General features: G+C 40.9%; 1 protein-coding gene across 2 annotated transcripts in view; it reads left to right on the top strand.

Annotated features, from left to right (window-relative positions):
- SLC19A3 (solute carrier family 19 member 3) overlaps positions 1–18,951 on the top strand; it is a 31,036-nt gene extending 12,085 nt beyond the window's left edge. For both annotated transcript variants that reach the window (XM_070379951.1, XM_005890149.2), the window contains exons 2-6: positions 9,299–9,450; positions 12,802–13,612; positions 15,180–15,372; positions 16,808–16,949; positions 17,743–18,951. In XM_070379951.1, coding sequence (XP_070236052.1) covers positions 9,301–9,450; positions 12,802–13,612; positions 15,180–15,372; positions 16,808–16,949; positions 17,743–17,904 — 1,458 coding nt within the window. In that variant the 5' untranslated portion in view covers positions 9,299–9,300 and the 3' untranslated portion in view covers positions 17,905–18,951. The remainder of the gene's footprint in view (positions 1–9,298; positions 9,451–12,801; positions 13,613–15,179; positions 15,373–16,807; positions 16,950–17,742) is intronic.
- The last annotated feature ends 327 nt before the right edge of the window (positions 18,952–19,278 follow it).

Here is a 19,278-nt window from a genome sequence, read left to right on the forward strand (position 1 = left end):
TATGAAAGGAAAGATTATTGACCTTGTAATTAGAAAAACTGAGTCCAAGTCCAGGTTTCGATGTTGGTTAAACATGAAAACCAGTGCAAATCTTGTCTCTGGCCCTTGGTTTCATTACATATAAAACAAGGACAATACCACCTCCTTTATCTAATTCATAAAATTTTCAGAAAAAAATTGAAATAATTGGCAGCCACTGAGGAAAACAATATGGAGAATCCTTTAAAACTAAAAATAGAATTACTGTATGATCCAGCAATTTCATTCCTGGGTATATAATCCAGAAAAAAATAAAAATACTAATTCAAAATGACACATGCATCCCAGTGTTTAGAGTGGCACTCTTTATAATAGCTAAGACATGGTAGCAGCCCAAGTACCCATCAACAGACAATTGAATTAAGAAGATGTGGTGTGCATATGTGCAATGGAATATTACCCATAGAAATACTACCATCTGCAGCAACATGAATGGACAGTATTATGCTTGGTGAAATAAGTCAGACTAAAACATGCTACATGATACCACTTGCATGTGGAATCCAAAAATTTATACAAATGAATGTGTATACAAAATAGAAACAGACTCAGACATAGAAAACAAGCTTCTGGTCACCAAAGGAGAAAGGCAAGTAGGGAGGGACAAACTAGGAGTATGGGATTAACAGATAAAAACTACTATACATAAAATAGATAAGCAATAGGGATTTACTGTATACCACAGGGAGCTATATTCAGTATCTTCTAATAATCTATAATGCAAAATAATCTGAAAAAGGAAATATATATATATAACTGAATCACTTTGCTGTACACTTAAAACACACAATATTTTAAAGTGACTGTACTTCGGTTTAAAAAAATAATTTTCCAGATGTAAAAATTGTACAAAGAAATTGCATAAGTAACTTGATTATCATAGTCATAGCCATGATGACAGTAAATAGTAGCATGTCAATAAGATAAAAATATAGTGACCAAAAACTTCCAATCATTGTGAGACCAGTAGCCTCAGGTTTCTCCAGGAGGAGAGCGAGGATTTGGGTGATAACCAGGTGGTTTGGTTGGAATCCTAGAGCTCATATCAATAGCGCTTTCCAGGGTAGCTGGCAAGGAAATGAGGAGGTGGTGGAAATGGTGCCATGGAAGTAGGAAGCATTACCCATCAGAGAAAAGGAAGATATAACCTTGGAACCAACAAACCCAACCCTGAATTCAGCTTTAGCCTTTTATAGTTGAGTGCCCATGAGCTTTGGGGAGGCTCAGTTTCTGTGTCTGAGCAATTGGGGGCCATGTATATATTTTATATATATATAAAATGTATAATACATAAATTACAATTTTATATTATAAATATATCATATAAATACACAATTTGATAAAATATATAATATGTTTACATTGTTATTTAAATATATACATTAAAATATATAACATATAATAAAATATGTGGGTATATATATATATTAATAGCTGTGGCAACTAAAGGAGCCAGTTGTTGTTCAGTCACTAAGTTATGTCTGACTCTGCAACCCCATGGATGGCAGCATGCCAGGCTTTCCTGTCCTTCACTATCTCCTGGAGTTTGCTCAAATTCGTGTCCAGTGAATTGGTGATGCTATCTAAAAATCTCATCCTCTGCTGCCCTCTTCTCCTTTGCCTTCAATCTTTCCCAGCATCTAAGTCTTTTCCAGTGAGTTGGCTCTCTGCATCAGGTGGCCAAAGTATTGTAGCTTCAGCTTCAGCATGAGTCCTTCCAGTGAATATTCAGTGTTGATTTCCTTTAGGATTGACTGGTTTGATCTCCTTGCAGTCCAAGGGCCTCTCAAGAGTCTTCTTCAGCACCACAATTCGAAAGCATCAATTCTTGTAGGTCTTCATAGAACCGTTCAACTTCAGCTTCTTCAGCATTACTGGTTGGGGCATAGACTTGGATTACTGTGATATTGAATGGTTTGCCTTGGAAACAAACAGAGATCATTCTTTCGTTTTTGAGATTGCATCCAGGTACTGCATTTCGGACTCTTTTGTTGACCATGATGGCCACTCCATTTCTTCTGAGGGATTCCTGCCCGCAGTAGTAGATATAATGGTCATCTGAGTTAAATTCACCCATTCCAGTCCATTTGAGTTCGCTGATTCCTAGAATGTCGACATTCACTCGTGCCATCTCTTGTTTGACCACTTCCAATTTCCCTTGATTCATGGACCTGACATTCCAGGTTCCTATGCAATATTGCTCTTTACAGCATTGGACCTTGCTTCTATCACCAGTCATATCCACAGCTGGGTATTGTTTTTGCTTTGGCTCCATCCCTTCATTCTTTCTGGAGTTATTTCTCCACTGATCTCCAGTAGCATATTGGGCACCTACTGACCTGGGGAGTTTCTCTTTCAGTATCCTATCATTTTGCCTTTTCATACTGTTCATGGGGTTCTCAAGCCAAGAATACTGAAGTGGTTTGCCATTCCCTTCTCCAGTAGACCACATTCTGTCAGATCTCTCCACCATGACCCGCCCGTCTTGGGTTGCCCCATGGGCATGGCTTAGTTTCATTGAGTTAGACAAGGCTGTGGTCCTAGTGTGATTAGATTGACTAGTTTTCTGTGAGTATGGTTTCAGTGTGTTTGCCCTCTGATGCCCTCTTGCAACACCTACCATCTTACTTGGGTTTCTCTTACCTTGGGCATGGGGTATCGCTTCAGGGCTGCTCCAGCAAAGCGCAGCCAATGCTCCTTACCTTAGATGAGGGGTATCTCCTCACCACTGCCCTTCCTGACCTTCAACGTGGGATAGCTCCTCTAGGCCCTCCTGTGCCCATGCAGCCACGGCGTGGGGTTGGTCCAAATTTGGCCTTGGAATACAGAATGAAGCAGGGCAAAGACTAATAGAGTTTTGCCAAGAAAATGCACTGGTCATAGCAAACACCTTGTTCCAACAACACAAGAGAAGACTCTATACATGGACATCACCAGGTGGTCAACACTGAAATCAGATTGATTATATTCTTTGCAGCCAAAGATGGAGAAGCTCTATATAGTCAGCAAAAACAAGACCAGGAGCTGACTGTGGCTCAGACCATGAACTCCTTATTGTCAAATTCAGACTTAAATTGAAGAAAGTAGAGAAAACCACTAGACCATTCAGGTATGACCTAAATCAAATCCCTTACGATTATACAGTGGAAGTGAGAAATAGATTTAAGGGCCTAGATCTGATAGATAGAGTGCCTGATGAGCTATGGAATGAGGTTTCTGACATTGTACAGGAGACAGGGATCAAGACCATCCCCATGGAAAAGAAATGCAAAAAAGCAAAATGGCTGTCTGGGGAGGCCTTACAAATAGCTGTGAAAAGAAGAGAAGTGAAAAGCAAAGGAGAAAAGGAAAGATATAAACATCTGAATGCAGAGTTCCAAAGAATAGCAAGAAGAGATAAGAAAGCCTTCTTCAGCGATCAATGCAAAGAAATAGAGGAAAACAACAGAATGGGAAAGACTAGAGATCTCTTCAAGAAAATCAGAGGTACCAAAGGAACATTTCATGCAAAGATGGGCTCGATAAAGGACAGAAATGGTATGGACCTAACAGAAGCAGAAGATATTAAGAAGAGATGGCAAGAATACACAGAAGAACTGTACAAAAAAGATCTTCACGACCCAGATAATCACGATGGTGTGGTCACTGACCTAGAGCCAGACATCCTGGAATGTGAAGTCAAGTGGGCCTTAGAAAGCATCATTACGAACAAAGCTAGTGGAGGTGATAGAATTCCAGTTGAGCTATTCCAAATCCTGAAGGATGATGCTGTGAAAGTGCTGCACTCAATATGCCAGCAAATTTGGAAAACTCAGCAGTGGCCACAGGACTGGAAAAGGTCAGTTTTCATTCCAATCCCAAAGAAAGGCAATGCCAAAGAATGCTCAAACTACCACACAATTGCACTCATCTCACATGCTAGTAAAGTAATGCTTAAAATTCTCCAAGCCAGGCTTCAGCAATATGTGAACCGTGAACTTCCTGATGTTCACGCTGGTTTTAGAAAAGGCAGAGGAACCAGAGATCAAATTGCCAACATCCGCTGGATCATGGAAAAAGCAAGAGAGTTCCAGAAAAACATCTATTTCTGCTTTATTGACTATGCCAAAGCCTTTGACTGTGTGGATCACAATAAACTGTGGAAAATTCTGAAAGGAATGGGAATACCAGACCACCTGGTCTGCCTCTTGAGAAATTTGTATGCAGGTCAGGAAGCAACAGTTAGAACTGGACATGGAACAACAGACTGGTTCCAAATAGGAAAAGGAGTACATCAAGGCTGTATATTGTCACCCTGCTTATTTAACTTATATGCAGAGTACATCATGAGAAACGCTGGACTGGAAGAAACACAAACTGGAATCAAGGTTGCTGGGAGAAATATCAATAACCTCAGATATGCAGATGACACCACCCTTATGGCAGAAAGTGAAGAGAAACTAAAAAGCCTCTTGATGAAGGTGAAAGTCGAGAGTGCAAAAGTTGGCTTAAAGCTCAACATTCAGAAAACGAAGATCATGGCATCTGGTCCCACCACTTCATGGAAAATAGATGGGCAAACAGTGGAAACAGTGTCAGACTTTATTTTTCTGGGCTCCAAAATCACTGCAGATGGTGACTGCAGCCATGAAGTTAAAAGACGCTTACTCCTTGGAAGGAACGTTATAACCAACCTAGATAGCATATTCAAAAGCAGAGACATTACTTTGCCAATAAAGGTTCATCTAGTCCAGGCTATGGTTTTTCCTGTGGTCATGTATGGATGTGAGAGTTGGACTGTGAAGAAGGCTGAGCGCCGAAGAATTGATGCTTTTGAACTGTGGTGTTGGAGAAGACTCTTGAGAGTCCCTTGGACTGCAAAGAGATCCAACCAGTCCATTCTGAAGGAGATCAGCCCTGGGATTTCTTTGGAAGGAATGATGCTAAAGCTGAAACTCCAGTACTTTGGCCACCTCATGCGAAGAGTTGACTCATTGGAAAAGACTCTGCTGCTGGGAGGGATTGGGGGCAAGAGGAGAAGGGGACGACAGAGGGTGAGATGGCTGGATGGCATCAATGACTCGATGGACGTGAGTCTGAGTGAACTCCAGGAGTTGGTGATGGACAGGGAGGCCTGGCGTGCTGCGATTCATGGGGTCGCAAAGAGTCCGACACGACTGAAGTGAATGAACACGCACACAATAAATGGTAAACAATGGGCCAATGGACATGTGAAAGTAAGTAAAACATCAGCTAGTGAGTCTCTGGTGTACAGGCATACCCCAGAGATACTGCAAGTCTTTCAGACCACCACAGCAAAGCAAATATTACAATAAAGTGAGTCACACACTTTTTGGTTTCCCATTGCATATAAAATTGTGTTTACATTGCACTGTAGTCTATTATCTCTGCAAGACCATTATGTCTAACAAAGATCTGATCTGATCAAGGGATTAGTGGGTGGGGCAGGGTTTGAGAGTCTTATCTGAAACATCAGACTGTCTTCCACCTGTCTCCTACATTCCAGGGCTTAGAGGACCAGCAAAGAACTTCAGGGTAATAGGTCTATGTGTAGGTTTGGGAACTCTCCCTAGTTGATTTCTGCCCACTTCCTTCCCAACCCTGTGGCATGGAGCAGCTCGGCCCAGTGCATGGATAAGGAACCAGGGGTCCTTGGGGCTCTGGCATCAGCATCACTCAGCACCTATAAATGTAGGTTCATGGGCCTCACTAGACTTACTGAATGAATCACACACACTTAAGGGCTGGAGTCCAGGAAGTCATATTTTCACCAAACCCCCAGTTATTCTGATGCTAATCAAGTTCACAGGCATAGTAAGTGGCCAGAATAGGGAAGGGCTATGCAATGAGGCAAGTGCTTGACAAGATGACCTGGAAAAGGGGGCGAGGGGTGGGAGGAAGGAAGGATGTGAGGAGTAAGGACTGTGGGGGTAGAACAGCCAGACATTAGCAGCCAAGAGTCCTAGAGTGCCCCAGTGGCAGGCAGACAGAGAGGGTGAGTGCAGAGGAAACACTTCAGGCTCACAGCAGGTTAGTATCTTTCCTGTGAATTGTGTTGGAGAACTTAACCATGTCCAAGACCACCAAAACACATGTCCCCTTTACAGGGGAAAATTTGATGCAAAATTATGAAGGCATGAGCTCATTGTAATCCACATGAAAAAGCAAGATGTTCTCAAATGTGGCTGCCGTAAAATAAAGGCTTTGTTCTTGTTTTTCTGAGCATTGGCGGATGAGATCCTTCACCGGAGTTTTTGTCTGAAATTTGAATTTCAAGCAATGTTATTGGTGAGCTGGCAAAAGAAGTATGAACTTGTATGAATGATCAGTAAGCTACCTGCCCCCTTGAGTGGTGTGAAACTGCAGACTTAGAGATGAGATGGGGCCCATCATAAAAAAAAGGGGAAGAACAGTCTGAGACATGCTGCATTCTTTTCACAACACAGAGTTACACCAAGATGGAAAAGAAGGGAAACAAGAAAATGATGGCAAGTCAGAGCTTTACCAGCTCAATTTTTTAACCGAAGAGTTACTAATTCCCAGATCATAGACACATAAAAATAATGTGGATGTCTGTTTTGTGTCAAGCACAATACTAAGCAAGGAAAGAGTCTGATGGAGAGAAATTGGGTAAATAAATACCTTCAGCATATTAAGTAAGATTTCAGAGTCAGAAGTTTCTGTGCAAAGTGTACTAGGCAGATTATAGAAACTTGGACCAAGTCAGTCTCTGTTCTAGGTTTGACCTCCTAGGGTCTTGCACAGACTGACTTCCTTTTATTGCACTTACTTACGCTTTGAAGATTCTGCGTTTTTACAAATGGAAGATTTGTGGCAACCCTGCCTCGAGCAAGTCTATCCACAGCGTTTTCCCCAACATCATTTGCTCGCTTCCTGTCTCTGTGTCCAAACTACCCCACAGTTGCACTCATCTCACACGCTAGTAAAGAAATGCTCAAAATTCTCCAAGCCAGGCTTCAGCAATATGTGAACCGTGAACTTCCACATGTTCAAGCTGGTTTTAGAAAAGGCAGAGGAACCAGAGATCAAATTGCCAACATTCTCTGGATCATCAGAAAAGCAAAAGAGTTCCAGAAAAACATCTATTTCTGCTTTCTTGACTATGCCAAAGCCTTTGACTGTGTGGGTCACAATAAACTGTGGAAAATTCTGAAGGAGATGGACATACCAGACCATCTGATCTGCCTCTTGAGAAACCTGTATGCAGGTCAGGAAGCAACAGTTAGAACTGGACATGGAACAACAGACTGGTTCCAAATAGGAAAAGGAGTATGTCAAGGCTATATATTGTCACCCTGCTTATTTAACTTATGTGCAGAGTACATCATGAGAAACACTGGGCTGGAGGAAGCACAAGCTGGAATCAAGATTGCCGGGAGAAATATCAATAACCTCAGATATGCCAATGACACCACCCTTATGGCAGAAAGTGAAGAAGAACTAAAGAGCCTCTTGATGAAAGTCAAAGAGGAGAGTGAAAAGTTGGCTTAAAGCTCAACATTCAGAGAACTAAGATTATGGCATCTGGTCCCATCACTTCATGGAAAATAGATGGGGAAACAGTGGAAACAGGGTCAGATTTTATTTTTGGGGGCTCCAAAATCACCAAAGATGGTGACTGCAGCCATGAAATTAAAAGATGCTTACTCCTTGAAAGGAAAGTTATGACCAACCTAGACAGCATATTAAAAAGCAGAGACATTACTTTGTCAACAAAGGTCCATCTAGTCAAGGCTATGGTTTTTCCAGTAGTCATGTATGGATGTGAGAGTTGGACTATAAAGAAAGCTCAGTGCCGAAGAACTGATGCTTTAGAACTGTGGTGTTGGAGAAGACTCTTAAGAATCCCTTGGACTGCAAGCAGATACAACCAATCCATCCTAAAAGAGATCAGTCCTGGGTGTTCATTGGAAGGACTGATATTGAAGCTGAAACTCCAGTGCTTTGGCCACTTGATGTGAAGAACTGACTCTTTGGAAAAGACCTGGATGCTGGGAAAGCTTGAGGGCAGAAAGAGAAGGGGACGACAGAGGATGAGATGGTTGGATGGCATCACGGACTCAATGGACATGGGTTTGGGTAGACTCTGGGAGTTGGTGATGGACAGAGAGGCCTGGCATCCTGCAGTTCATGGGATCACAAAGAGTCAGACGCGACTGAGTGACTGAACTGAACTGAGCTGTCTCTGTGTCACCTTTTGGTAATTCTCACAATATTTCAGACTTTTTCATTTTTATAATGTTTTTCATGGTGACCTGTGACTAGTGATCTTGGATGGTAGTGTGGCAGAAAGATTATTACGATTCACAGAAGGCTGTAATGGTGGTTAGCATTTTTTGGCAATGAAGTATTTTTTAATGAAGTTATGCACAGTGCTTTGTTAGACATAATGGTCTTGCAGAGATAATAGACTACAGTGCAATGTAAACACAATTTTATATGCAATGGGAAACCAAAAAGTGTGTGACTCACTTTATTGTAATATTTGCTTTGCTGTGGTGGTCTGAAAGACTCGCAGTATCTCTGGGGTATGCCTGTACACCAGAGATTCACTAGCTGATGTTTTACTTACTTTCACATGTCCATTGGCCCATTGTTTACCATTTATTGTGTGCGTGTTCATTCGCTTCAGTCATGTCCAACTCTTTGGGACCCCATGGACCGCAGCCTGCCAGGTGTCTCTGCCCGTGGGATTCTCTCAGCAAGAATACTGGTGTGGGTTACTATGCCCTCCTTCAGGAGAGCTTCCTGACCCAGGGATCAAACCCACACCTCTTGCATTACATAAGTATTCTTTACCACTGAGCCTCTGGGGAAGCCCTTACCCTTTATTGCATGCTAAGTCACTTCAGTTGTGTCTGACTCTTTCTAAACCTGTGGACTGTAGCCCACCAGGCTCCTCTGTCCATGGGATTCTCCAGGCAAGAATACTGGAGTGGGTTGCCGTGCCCTTACCCTTTATTAGTAGCTACTTATTACCAGGATTATGATGGAGAGCACTAATGAAGTGGGCCTCTACTCCCAGCAATAATGAGTAAGAAGTTTGTTGATAAAGTAGGGTTGACTGGCTTCCGTAAGAAATATTTGAAAGCAGTTAATCACTCACCTTTTCAGGTCAGCTTGAGATAGAGGAAACTTTGTCCTCTCATAAAACATTTAGAAATCAGCTCTTCATGATATCCAGAATGCCAGAAAGAATAAACCTCAGTTCATTTTGGTTTTGTTTTCACTTGATCAGCCATGAGTTGTTTCCAGACTTCAGAGAGCCAGTCTTGGATTTATCCCACTGTGATCCTCTGCCTGTTTGGATTTTTCTCCATGATGAGACCCTCAGAACCCTTTCTTATGGTGTATTTATCTGGACCAGATAAAAACCTGACCAGTGCAGAGGTGAGTTAATATCCATACGAACCTTAATGTTGTTTAATCTTACAGGACTTACACAAGGACATAGAGTCAGGGTGTCATTCAACTGGAAATAAGATTAATATACTGACCTCAGTGAATCCCATTTTCATGGTATTTGTTATTTTATAGAACTGTTCAAACCACTCTTCGCTCCTCACACTTGCAAAGATGGGAAACCTAAACACATCACATGTATAATAAATATTTTCACTTTTACAGAGTTCTAACATTAGACTTAATGCATGGGAACATGTCAAGTCTCATTGATTCTGTTACACTTATCCTAAAATACAATCACTGCCAGGCACAGGATCTAGTCCTAATAAACTTTTAATTTGCTGGGGTATAAGCAGAATATATTTTTTTTAATTGTAGCATTTCTTTGAAAGTGTTGAGAGTGTTAGTTACTCAGTCGTGTCCAACTCTTTGCCACCCCATGGACTGTAGCCCACCCAGCTTCTCTGTCCATGGAATTCTCCAAGCAAGAATACTGGAGTAGGTTGCCATTCCCTTCTCCAGGGGATCTTCCCTACCCAGGGATTGAACCCAGGTCTCCTGCATTGCAGGCAGATTCTTCACTATCTGAGCCACCAGTGAAGCCTTTCCTTAGGACACTTAATTTTGAAAAACTGTTTATCAGAAGATGAGACATTAACAGTTTATCTCCCAGCTTTATCTTCCCCGGAAGTCCCAATTCTCTAATTCAAAAGGTCCACCGCTTTTTTTTTTTTTTTTTTTTATAACAAGGAAGTGCCCTGACCCAGTTGAAGAATTACCCTAGGCTAGTTCTGTAGTCTCCAGTCCTAGCTAAAAAGACACTGCAGACTGTGAGGCTTCACTTGAAAGGGTCATTGATGCTGTTTTATTTGGTGATGAAGCAATAAGGACAGAAGGGCAAGTTTATTCTGCTGCACTGTAAATCACTTAGGGGCAGGTCTGTTTCAGAGTTTCCGAGACAGGAACGTGACTGTTAAGACAAAGCAGACCACAGACAGCGGTCCAGAATCGGCCAGCGAACCCCAAGCCTCTACTTCTGCAACCATTATGGACCAGTGAAAAAGTGTTAGTCGCTCAGTGATGGCCGACTCTTTGCAGTCCAATGGACTGTAGCCTGCCAGGCTCCTCTGTCCGTGGAATTCTCTGGCAAGAGTACTGGAGTGGGTTGCCATGCCCTTCTCCAGGGAATCTTGCTGACCCAGGTCTCCCACATTGCAGGCAGATTCTTTACTGTATGAGCCACCAGGGAGCTGCTGTGGACTAGCTAGACTGCAAAGGTGCAGCCCAGTCCCACTAGCCTTTCAAATCACTGAACTTCCCCTCTTGTCACTGACACGGGAACCCATTGAGGTTGCTGGAGGAAGCAGAGGGGCACAGAAGAGAGGCTGCTGTGGCTGACCTACACCTGTACCTACCATGCCCCAAAGACCAACAACTTCCTCAGTGCTTTCCATGAATGAACAGTGAGGTCCCCTGCATTTCTGACTAAATCCACGAGATAACTCATATTATGCTGAGACCGAGAATTGAGTAAACAGATAAATCAACAGAACTGAAGAGAAACGGGGTTGGAAGCCCATACAATTTGTCCAGGAAGGAGACAAAATGCGTTACTGTTCCCACATCTTAATTCTGCCGGGTGATTTACTCTTTGCTGTCTTCCTGTGTGTGTTCATTCAGACTTGCACGGGCTATTTTTTTGCCATGATAGTGAATCAACACAAAGATAAAGGTTGCTGAATTCTTCTAACGCTGTAGCTGCTTTATGAAGTGTTGTTAATCTTCAGGCAAGACAAGGATAGTATTTTTTTTAATAGCCTGAAAAGCCCACAAGTCTGTTGAACAATTTTTAACTAGTTTGCAGGCATATCTCAGAGACATTACTTGGTTACAGACACAGGAAAGCAAACAATGCAATAAAGTGAGTCACATGAATTTTTTTTATTTCCAAGTGCGTAAAACAGTTATGTTTATACCATACTAATCCCTGGTGGCTCAGACAGTGGAGAATCCTCCTGCAATTCAGGAGACCTGGGTTCGATCCCTGGGTCTGATCCCTGGGTCAGGAAGATCCCCTGGAGAAGGGAATGATTACCCACTCTAGTATTCTTACTGGATAATTCCATGGACAGAAGAACCTGGTGGGCTACAGACCATGGGGTTGCAGAGTTGGACATGACTGAGCAAGTAATGGTCTCAGCTGAGCATGACTTTCGCTCAAAGACTATTAAATATGCAATAGCATTATGCCACAAAATAGTATATACCTTAATTGAAAAATATTTTATTGCTAAAAAAATGCCAAAACAATTACAATAGTAACATCAAGGATCATTGATCATAGATTCCATAACAAACATAATAACAATGGAAAAGCTTTAAATATTGAAAGAACTACCAAAATATGACCAAACTAAACTAAATAAAATGAGCAAATGCTGCTGGAAAAATGGCACCAATAGTCTTGCCCAATGCAGGTTGCCACAAACCTTTAATTTGTAAAAAATAAATGAATAAAAAGAACAAAAAGTAAAAAGCACAGTATCTGCAAAACACAATAAAATGAGCTATGCCTGGACTCTAGTGTGTATACAGTTAGTGTAGTTCACATTGGGCTTCCCTGGTGGCTCAGTGGAAAAGAAACTACTTGCCAACACAGAAGATGCAGGTTCGATCCCTGGGTCGGGAAGATCCCCTGGAGAAGGACATGGCAACCCATTCCACTATTCTTGCCTCAGAAATCCCATGGATAAGAAGAGCCTGGTGGACTACAGTCCATAGGGTCTTGAAAGAGTCAGACATGACTTGGCAACTAACCCACAAAGTTCCGAGTGCACGTGAAGCTGATATATTCTTGTATTGAAATGCATGTAGATGTATAAAGTGGGTTTTTGAGGGGGTGGGGGAGTTGTCCTTTCCTAGGGTTTCCTTGAAAATCAGTGTTCTATTCTGTTTTCTCGTCATATGAAGATACCTGTCTAATCAGGGCTTCCCTGCTGGCTCAGATGGTAAAGAATCTGCCTGCAATGCAGGAGACCTGGGTTCAATCCCTGGGTTGGGAAGATCTCCTGAAGAAGGGTGTGGGTCCCTTCTCCAGTATTCTTGTCTGGAAACTCCCCACAGACAGAGGAACCTGGCGAGCTACAGTCCATGGGGGTCACAAAGAGTCAGACACGACTGAGCGACTAAGCACGGCACCCTATCTGATTAGATACAAAGTTTTATATTGGGCAAGCCACATGGATCAACACTTTAGTAATACACAAGTCTGAGAAAGGTAACCCTCCTCACTTCCCAGTGCTTCGTGGTCACAGAATCCATTTTCCACCTCTGCAGCTCACAAATGAGATCTTCCCCGTGTGGACCTACTCTTACCTGGCACTACTGCTTCCAGTCTTTGTCCTCACGGATTATGTCCGCTACAAGCCAGTCATCATCCTCCAGGGCATTAGCTTCATCATTTGCTGGCTGCTGCTCTTGTTTGGCCAAGGAGTCAGGACCATGCAGGTGCTGGAATTCTTCTATGGGATGGTCACCGCCACTGAGGTGGCATACTATGCCTACATTTACAGCGTGGTCAACCCGGAGCACTACCAGAAGGTGAGCGGCTACTGCAGGAGTGTCACGCTGGTGGCCTACACGGCAGCCTCCGTGCTGGCCCAGCTCTTGGTATCCCTGGCCGGCCTGTCCTACTTTTACCTCAACGTCATATCCTTGGCCTCTGTCTCCGTGGCCTTCCTCTTCTCACTTTTCCTACCCATGCCTAAGAAGAGCATGTTTTTTCATGCAAAACCCAGCCAAGAAGCCCTTCCAAAGCCACCAGGAACGGACGCTGTCTCAGAGGAACCTCAAAAGAATCACAAACCAGTGGGAAAAGTAGTGTTCACTGATTCAGGGAACCCAGATGATGACCAGGTGACCAACCCAAAGCCAGGAAATGTAGCTCTGAGAGTTTTTGTGCAGTGGTTACAAGATTTGAAGCAGTGTTACTCCTCAAAACATCTTTTTTACTGGTCCCTATGGTGGGCTTTTTCCACAGCAGGTTATAACCAGGTTTTGAACTATGTTCAAGTCCTGTGGGATTACAAAGCACCGTCCCAGAGTTCAGTATATAATGGAGCAGTAGAAGCTATTGCAACCTTTGGAGGTAAGTAAACATTGATCTATCTTCCTTTCTTGCCCAATCCCCACCCCCTCCACCCCTGCAAACTAAATTCATTTCTCCAGTTGCTGAATTCTCCACAGTGGTAAATTAAGTCTGTTCAGAAGGCATATTAACCATTTTCAGAAATAGAAGGCAATGGGGGAAAAAGACACGACATTTCTGTTTAATGTGTTACAGGAAACTCAAGAGTTCAGGATTCAACACCAAGTGATTACATTCTAACCAGATTCCTAAAATTCCGTTTCCTCATCAAGAAAAGTGTTAATAGTGCCCTCTTTTCTTTCAGGATTGTTTTTAATATCAAAAAGAAAATGGACATTGTGTATTAATATATAAACAAGGTGTTCTGTTATCTTAGAAAATGAACTGAAATAGTAAGACTTCCAAATTTTCACTGGAAGGGTTTTTGTTAATAAAGAATTTGATTTAGCTAGTCCCGGTCTTTAACCAATTCCAGGTTCTACACCACACATTTCCAAAATTAGCTTTCTTACGAGATTGAAATCAGAAGTGGAAGGTATTTGAGAGTCAAGATTCTAATATCAGAAGTCTGCCTTTGAAGTTCACTCTGCAATAAATATTTATATCCTGGTTAACAGAAACTTAAATTCAGCTAAGACTTTGAAGATATTTTCTAGGAAGTAGGAGATTTCCACAACCTCCTTTACAAAAAAATTTCAGAAACTTCATGTGGCATCCATTGTACTATTGTTTCCCTTTTAAGAAGACTTACATTTAAACTCCTAGAAACCAGGGCAGTCTTGGAATTGGTTCACTGAAATTATTTATTCCACATTTCAAGTTCTGAGAAGAAAAGTAATTTTATTTCTTTTGTAGTAATGGTTCTTGCCTACATCACATATGGAAAAGTTAGTCAAATCTCAGTAATTCAAAACATAAATACCTCTCACTTCCTTAAAGAGAACTATAATTACTAACCCTAATTTCTGTCAATTACTCAATCTCTTAAATTCTGTAACTTGTTCACCTCAAACCTGAAGTAGATTAAGCCAAATCTTGAAGACACTGGGATGGAGATTAGAAGAAAGATGAAGATTAGTACTAATGACTAAAACTTACTACCCAGTGCAATATATCTGTAACATACTGCTGAGAAAAACAACAAAGAAAGGCATATATGAACAGGCTAAGTGTACTGCCAGAACAATTGTTTCATCTTTATCTATCCCTGCCCTGAGCTTGTTATATTAAGCAACTGAGTTTATGTATCTTTTTTCCCCACTCTGATGATTAGGAACCTTTCTGGTCCCTCTGGAACCTTTCTGATGCATAGAACAGTGTTTGGCATATAGTTGATGCTAATTTAAAATGTGACAACTAAATGTTTGAAAGAATAGAAATTAAAGAGTAGCCAAGGGAAAACATGCTTGAGAAGTGGATAAATCCCCATTTAGGCGGGTCACATTATTTTCACAAATTGTGTAAGTAATATATTCCTCTTTCAGAATTGCCTGAAACCTGAATTCTTAAGACAGCATGTTAACATTTCACTGGATGTGTTGGATCTTCCTTAATGTTTCTTCTGTAGGGGCCCTGGCTGCCTTTGCGGTGGGTTATGTGAAAGTCAACTGGGATCTTCTGGGAGAGTTGGCTCTGGCCATCTTCTCAGTTGTCAATGCAGGCTCTCTGTTTCTCATGCATTACACGACCAACATATGGGCGTGCTACACTGGCTATTTGATATTCAAGACTGTCTACATGCTCCTTATCACCATAGCAGTGTAAGTATTACTTAGCATTTCTTCTCACTCCTGAAACAATACCATGTTCTCTTTTCTGTATTCCTATAATTCCATTGAGAACTTTGGAAGGATTTTAATCAATGCAATAGTAAATGTTGACTACTTCATACTAAATTAGGCACAGTTAAGCCATCTTTTCATTCAATTGTTTATCCATCGAATATTGCTGATATTAGTCAGCAAGGAAAAATGTTTTGTAAGTTCATAAACCAAAGGCATGTCACAGTGTCATTTATAATTTTTATTTCAAGCAATTTTCCGGTTTGCATAGTATGATGGAATTTGATTTGTGATTGAGATTTCGTCTCTAATTTCGCTTGGTTGCTAAAGCAATTCCAGGCATATACTTTTGTATGAAACAAAATATTCTCAGCCCGTCATAACAAGTTGGCTACTGAAAAAAAAGTAAATGCAAAAATCACGGGAAACTATAAATCCCAGTGATTTTTTTAATGATTAAAAGAATTTGGTTCCATATTTAAGTGCAGAGAAAGTTGAGTGTAGGAAATATGATTTGGTTTCACTGAAAGAGATAAGAAACATTTGAATTTCAAACACATGAAAGAAGTAGTATGAAATTTTAGGTTTTAATCTGTGAAAAATGCTTGATAAGTAATTGACAAAACACAGAAATATAAAGACCCTGAGAAAAGATCATGAAACATAGGAAAGAGATGAAATTTGTGGCATGCTCTTTTTTTTTTTTTTTCCACTGAACGGAATCAGGTTAATGTATCAAACTCATGTGTCTTGAGGTTTTTTTAATGTATTTTGTTAAGGTAGAATGACATTATTTCTTTTCATTTCAGGACTATTCAGAACCCAAAGCCTTTTACCTTCATTCCAAGGAAGAACTGCAAATATCATATATTTGCCAGCCTTTCAGAAGTGTTTTGTAATAAGACTTCAAAATTTATATAGTTATTAAAAAAAAAAAAGAAGTTAGTTATAGATTCACTCAGTTATACCACCAGTCATGGTTTGGATCTTCCAAAGAACAGTTCACCTACAAAACTTTAAAACTGCCGATAGAGTCAACAATAAAATGAATAGCTGACCCAAAAATTCCTTAGGTCGGATACTGCTGATTTTCATAAAAAATACACTGTGAAACAGTATCTAAGATCAGATAGCCTGCCATATTCTCAAGTTATGAGAACTAGAACATTTAGGTTTAATTTCCGAAAGTATTAAATTGGATAGGAGCAATTTTGCCGTATTTCCTGTAACTACATTTTAATTCAGCCTTTAAGTATGTATATGTTTTTTCTCTGCTCTACCTGTTTGTCTATACTGGAGGAGATTTAGACCAAAAGTGTTGTTAGTAAGACACTTTCTCTTCAGTCTCTGTCTTTTAAAGATAAGAATCCCATGTATGTTCATGTTTTAAAAGTTATTATGTGTTGAATGACAGGTTTCAGATCGCTGTTAATCTGAGTGTGGAACGCTATGCCCTGGTGTTTGGAATCAACACCTTCATTGCCCTGGTGATTCAGACTATTATAACTGTAATCGTAGTAGATCAGGGAGGACTGGGGCTTCCAATCAGCATTCAGGTATGTTGCAATACTTCCACTTACCTATTCATGTAATTGGGGGAACGTAGAATGAAAGGGCTTTGTTCAGCCTAACCACTGCCAGTATTTAATGTCTTGAATTCCTTGGCTAGGCAAATTTTAAAATAAGCCATTCCTTTAATTGCCAACTGTAAAATCAAGCAGAGTTTGAGCAGTAATCATTATAGGTTAGCATTCGCTTTGGCTCCTAAAGCCCCATCAAGTGGCGCTTACCATTGTGTCCCCCTTATGCCTCCTCCTCCTCCTGTGGTCTAGGGCCCAGGTTTACTAAGATGCCACTGGGGAGGAGCACATGCTTACCGAGTCTACTTCCCTTTTCCCTTTAGCACTGAGAGACTTGAAATTAGAACAGCATCACGTTTTACATATGGTTCCGAAATAAAGGGGATAAGGCAGGTGAAAAATAACCTGTGTTTATAATCCATTCCTGGAGACACTATATATGCACTGTTCTCCAAAAATGGACACATACATCAGTGGGATTTAGTGTGTTTGTTTTTTACCATTAGTGGTATCTGCTAGAATTTAACCCAAGCAATCTTGACTGTAGAGCCCACACTCTTAGTTACTGCATAGCTTATCCTTTCACACCTGGTTCTTCTAAAAGGGGAGAAGGAAGTTTTATGCAAATCTAAAAGATCTGTATTAAGACCCTAAGTCTCAGTAACCCCATAATCCAAGTAAATCAAGTGAATACACAAGCATCGCTGTGTATTATTAAGGACAGTCATATTTCATGTGTGTCTAATTCACTCTATTTGTTTTTCTCTAGTTTTTAGTTTATGGAAGTTACTTTGCAGCCATTGCTGGCATTTTCCTAATGAGAAGCATATACATTATCTACTCAGCCGCATGCCGAAAGAGAGTACAGAACTCTGCTGTTACAAGTCAGAACCAATATAGGCCACACCCAGAGGAACCAAAGAACGTCTAATGAGCAAAGCTCTAACCTCTGTCGACCACTGCAGCCTCTGAGCAAGGACTCTGCTGGTCACACTCACATATATACTGAGTGTCGTATCTTAACACCCTTCACAGGTCTAGATTCCAACGAACATTTTCAAAACCAGGAAAGGTCAGCTTTGGACTAGATACCTATGTGCCCAACTGACCTAGATGCAGCTGACCAGGGCTATCATCTCAATTCAACAGCCCATGTCGGGGAACTCCAGTGAATAGCCATGACTGGAAAATTCTGGTTTTGATCGCTTACAAGGATACGCACATGGTGTGGAAACAAACCATGAAAAAAACCCAGTCATCCTTAAGTTGATGTTCCCCAGCTGTGAACAAAAATACTAACTGAAGTGACCTTGTTCCTTTATTAGATATTTGTTTTATTTTACCAAAATAGGCAACACAGTGGACATTTTTTGTCACATGAACCGTTGTCCTTCTTCCATTAAATATATTTCTTTAAAACATACAGTTCCTTGAGAAAATTGTAAGACTTGGTCCCATTTGTAAGGGCTCCTTTTCTCTCCTGAGAACACAGTATTATTTGCTAGCTATTATCTGTTAATATCACCACTTAATTTTTTTCAAGATGACTTCTCACTTTGTGCTCTGCTGAGCTTTGTTGTTGAACCTCTACCTCAGGAGTAGCTTCAGACACTCCTGTGTGGCCACAGAATGACATTCATGCCAATTTCCAGTGGTCCCAGGAGAGGCAATAAACTTACTCCTGTCATGACTCCTGAAGACGGAAATGGCAACCCACTCCAGTATTCTTGCCTGGAGAATCCCATGGACAGAGGAGCCTGGTAGGCTGCAGTCCATGGGGTCACAAAGATTCGGACACAACTGAGCAACTATCACTTATCACTCACTGTCTTGACTCCAGAGAGGTGTTTTAATATCATGTCAGTGTGATGTCTGCCTAAAACAGAAAAACCTAAATAGACATTTTAGGGATTTCTAGAAGTATCTGTAAATAAGAAAATCTAATTTTTAGATTGGAGAAATTGTGCTAAATAAAACAGATGTGTGCAAAAAAAGAGCCTTTCTCATTTTTTGATGAATTGTGCTGAAAAATGTCTTGAGTTTGCATGTCCTTTGAAACTTCAACAACAGTCCCATTGAACAATCTGCCACTGGGAATAAAGAATGCTGATTCAATATTTGTCTTTCCAATAGACTTTTCTCCAAATCTCCAAATTCAGTCACTGGATGAAAAATTAAAATTCAGTCCAAAAATCAATATACTTGCTTAGTGGAGAAAGCTAATACATAATTATATCAAAAAGAAGGAAAGAATGACCACTGTTGTCCTTCTTGGTTATTGTAGTGAAGATGTTAGTCAACACAG

Source organism: Bos mutus, chromosome 2 (genome assembly GCF_027580195.1).
Source record: "Bos mutus isolate GX-2022 chromosome 2, NWIPB_WYAK_1.1, whole genome shotgun sequence".
Lineage (NCBI taxonomy): Eukaryota > Metazoa > Chordata > Mammalia > Artiodactyla > Bovidae > Bos > Bos mutus.